This window comes from Coccinella septempunctata, chromosome 2 (assembly GCF_907165205.1).
Source record: "Coccinella septempunctata chromosome 2, icCocSept1.1, whole genome shotgun sequence".
NCBI lineage: Eukaryota > Metazoa > Arthropoda > Insecta > Coleoptera > Coccinellidae > Coccinella > Coccinella septempunctata.
This window is the reverse complement of record NC_058190.1, coordinates 11,857,552-11,861,178: the sequence shown is the minus strand read 5'-3', so window position 1 is coordinate 11,861,178 and position 3,627 is coordinate 11,857,552. Positions and strand designations below refer to the sequence as shown.

Below are 3,627 nucleotides of genomic sequence, written 5' to 3'. Positions count from 1 at the left end.
TTACTTAAAATTTGATATCTCCCACTTATCAGTATTACCTACGTGTGTAATAACAATATGCTATAAGAAAACTTCTTCTATCACGATTTATGCAGTTTGCGTACACAAACATTGTTAAATATTCAGAATTTTAATCGACACAAAATCTCCACAGATAAAAGTGTTCAATAAATCTCAGGGGTTATGTAAAAGGCTCGGAACGAAAAATGATTGAAGAACGTCTTTTTTTTCATTATTATTATTTACAAAAATAAACCTTACAAACAATACAAAAAAAAATATTACTGAAATGCGATAAGCCGTTCATGAATAAAAAAAAAATTAAGAACGATCGTTTCTGACCATACAATAAAAAAAATTCTATCAGAAACTAGCTCAATTTGATGGGGACAAAAATGATATTTTCGATCTAATGAAGCTGATAGTCATTTGATCCATTTTGAGGCAACTGGTTCAATGATCCGACATCCGCTGAAAAATATATGGAAAAAGAGCATGATTCCAACGCCATATTCTAAATTCTTCTCGATTTCAGATACTGCTGCGAAAAAGAGAATATATGGCCATTGTTTTCGGGATTCGTGAATTAACTTTTCCTTACAAGTTCCTTTTCACATTCCATAAAAAATTACGATGTATAAGTCAATGTCATCAATGTTTAAGTTTTGGGAAGATGAAGTAATTCATACGTCTTAACGATGTATCCCAGAAGGCCAGACCGGTTGAGACAATAGCTCGCTCACGATGCACGCTCCCATCTCTGGTATTTCTGGTGCTACTCTAGACGCCCTTTCCCATCTTCGTAAACGGCGGTACCCTGCCTACCGTATCGCATCGCTTCCCCAGTCAGCGCCGCTGGTGGGGGAGTGTTGTGGCGGCGTAGTTGTACCCATGGTAGAGGATTACTTCATCTCACCATGGTGGTACCAAGGGTAGCCAAACGACGGCATCACTGCGCACGACGGTTGCGATCAAAAAGATTCCTATAGAGTACAGTCCAACTACCTTCTGTTGTAAGGTGTCACAATTTCATGATAGTTACTCACGTTGTCAAATACTTCAGGAATTCGCTTTCACCTTCATCTTCGAAGTGATTCAGGTATTTATTTTTTGATTCCTCAATTCTCAAAGGATTTTTTTCTTGCAGTATTTTTCTCATCTCTGCCTTCATTCCGTTCCTAATATTTTAATTTTTATTCAACCTTGAATGCTTCAATTCTTCACAACATGCCAGGTGGATGTATCTACTTTGAATGATTCAGCACAGACAACAAATAATAAGTTTCAGTTTCATGATATTTTTTCAGGGTAATTAGAATCGCAGCACACACCGCCAAACTAAAAATAACCATTTTCCATAAAATTTGTTTAAAATACTTATTCAGATTCATGGAAGAAAGCTATGAAGGCAGACAAATTTCTGTTGAATTACAGTGATATCGATCGGACTGACCTGGAGACGGAAGTAGAGATAGAGATAGAGAAGTGTCTAAACGGCATTCAATTCCAAACAGTAGATATTTAAACCTAACATCATCTTCGGAAGAAGAAACCGAAAGAATTTAAATGGCTACATCTGATGAAGTAATGAGAATTACAAATTATAATATAAAGTTAAGCTTAAATAATGCAATGTAGAATTTTTGCCGATTTGATGACGGTTTTCTTATTCACTCCTAATCATCTATTTTTCGTAGCTAATTATTGACCGTTTCAGAAAATCTAAAAGCAAAGGCATACGCATCTTGTTAGCATAGCTACAGAAGAACAAGTGCAGAATATCCAAAATAAAATTGGACACCATAATGGAATCGCTGAAAAATATACAAGCGAGCATTTCAAATAACTTCGAGACGGCAAGACCTGATGATGATAAAGCCGGCTCTGCATGCTCCTTCTACAGAAACCGCAATATACCTCCAAAATCGCATATTTGCGCAATGAATTTTACTGGTCCGTCTACTGGTATGGAACAAGACATTATTTTAGAGGGGTTTTCTAAGAGTATAGAACACCATGGCGTTATGTACAAATATTTAATTGGTAAATACAAAACCTTCCATTAGGATTTATTTTCAATTTCTTACACATATTTGATATTTCTCCAATTGACATTGATATTTAAGGTGATGGAGATTCAAGTGTATATGCGAGAGTATTGGAAAAGGTTTCGTATGGCCGGGATGTTGTGAAAATTGAATGTGCCAATTACATTACTCGTGTGAGTGATAAACTCCACAGATTGTCTAAAAACACCCCTTTCAATATTTCTAACAGAAAAATTTTAACTGAAAAAGATGGCCCTATTAGTAATATTGAAAGATTTGTTAAGTCTGTTAGAACAATGGTGAAGAATAATGTACATGACACAGTCATGTTCAGAAACGATCTGAGAAATGCTCCCTACCATGTTTTTCGAAATCACAGCAACTGCAGGTGAGCTGTGTGTTTTGTTTCATAAATGTAGACTAAACTTCGACCATATTTTCCTTACAGAGATTCCTACTGTAAAAGGAAAAATTCCGGGGACGAAGATCATACCAAAAATATGACTCCTGATTTTTTCATGGAAATTTTGAAAACTGTAGAGTCCATGGTACATAAGGCCGAGAGATTGATTTATAAGGAAACTACGAATCAAGCGGAAAGGTAAGAGTAGCCCAATTCTGAGTTTATTTTTAATCGTGCTATCAATTTATTTATAATTGAAACCTATTTTTCTCGGGTATATGGCTCTTGTTGCAAAATGTACTGGAGGTAAGAGGGTGAATTTTAGTGGGTCCGTTTCATACACAGTTCGGGCTTACGGAGCAGCCCTTTCCCATGCTGCTGGTCCTGCCTGGCACCTACACACTTGGAGAGGTCCTTTAGGGGTAAACACCGAAAAAACTTTCCTTAGGAGGAGGAAAATTCATGAAAGGATAAGAGAGAAATTATTGACCTCCTCAAGACAGAGGAAAACTCTCCCAATCGCCCCGATTATTTCAATTACGGACCACATGCTGCCCAACCTGACATCACTGAGGAAGAAATGTCCTCCAAGAAGTCAGAATTTTTAGATATTCTTAGAAATAGAATACCTGACTCGTCAAAGTTGAAGGATTTGGAGGCCCTCGAGTGACAATGCACTTTGGAGGCAATACAGGCAGGACTATCGAAGATTATCGAATTTTGGTTCAGTGGTGAAAAGAAAATCGACCACTCCTTGCCACAATTTTGTGAAAGTGCTTCTGTATAAAAATCAACTGAATACCGGGGGGTACTTTATGGCAGAGTAAACGAAAGTAAGGCGGTAACACTATATGAACCTTCAAAAAATATAAAGGTTACCCGGTGCGGATTATTTATTGACCCGGAGTATCCATTCCTGGGAGCCTCTCCTGATGGATTGGTTGGGGACGATGATTTGATAGAAATCAAATGTCTCCAATCAATCAGAGGAAAGTTAAGGGCCTACAAGAAACCGCACTGCTTTACCATCGAGGATGATAGAATAAGGTAATTCTAAGCTAATTCGTAATATCTTCGAAGAAATATAATTTTCTATCATTTTTAGGTTGGAAAAAAAATCACAATTATTTCTACCAAGTGCAAGGACAATTGAATATCTGCAAAAAAAATTGTGAT

General features: G+C 36.9%; 1 protein-coding gene across 1 annotated transcript; it reads left to right on the top strand.

The window, feature by feature from the left end:
* The first annotated feature begins 1,748 nt into the window (after positions 1-1,748).
* LOC123306346 lies at positions 1,749-3,088 on the top strand. Its single transcript, XM_044888315.1, has 3 exons — positions 1,749-2,043; positions 2,127-2,436; positions 2,497-3,088. The coding sequence occupies exons 1-3, from the start codon at positions 1,806-1,808 to the stop codon at positions 2,651-2,653; spliced, it is 705 nt and encodes a 234-aa protein (XP_044744250.1). The 5' UTR covers positions 1,749-1,805; the 3' UTR covers positions 2,654-3,088.
* Positions 3,089-3,627: the final 539 nt, after the last annotated feature.

Coding starts and splice junctions, on each gene's coding strand:
- LOC123306346 (XM_044888315.1), top strand. CDS start 1,806: ATGGAATCGCTGAAAAATATACAAGCGAGCATTTCAAATAACTTCGAG. Junction 2,044..2,126: donor TATGTACAAATATTTAATTG/GTAAATACAAAA, acceptor TTGATATTTAAG/GTGATGGAGATTCAAGTGTA. Junction 2,437..2,496: donor CGAAATCACAGCAACTGCAG/GTGAGCTGTGTG, acceptor TTTTCCTTACAG/AGATTCCTACTGTAAAAGGA.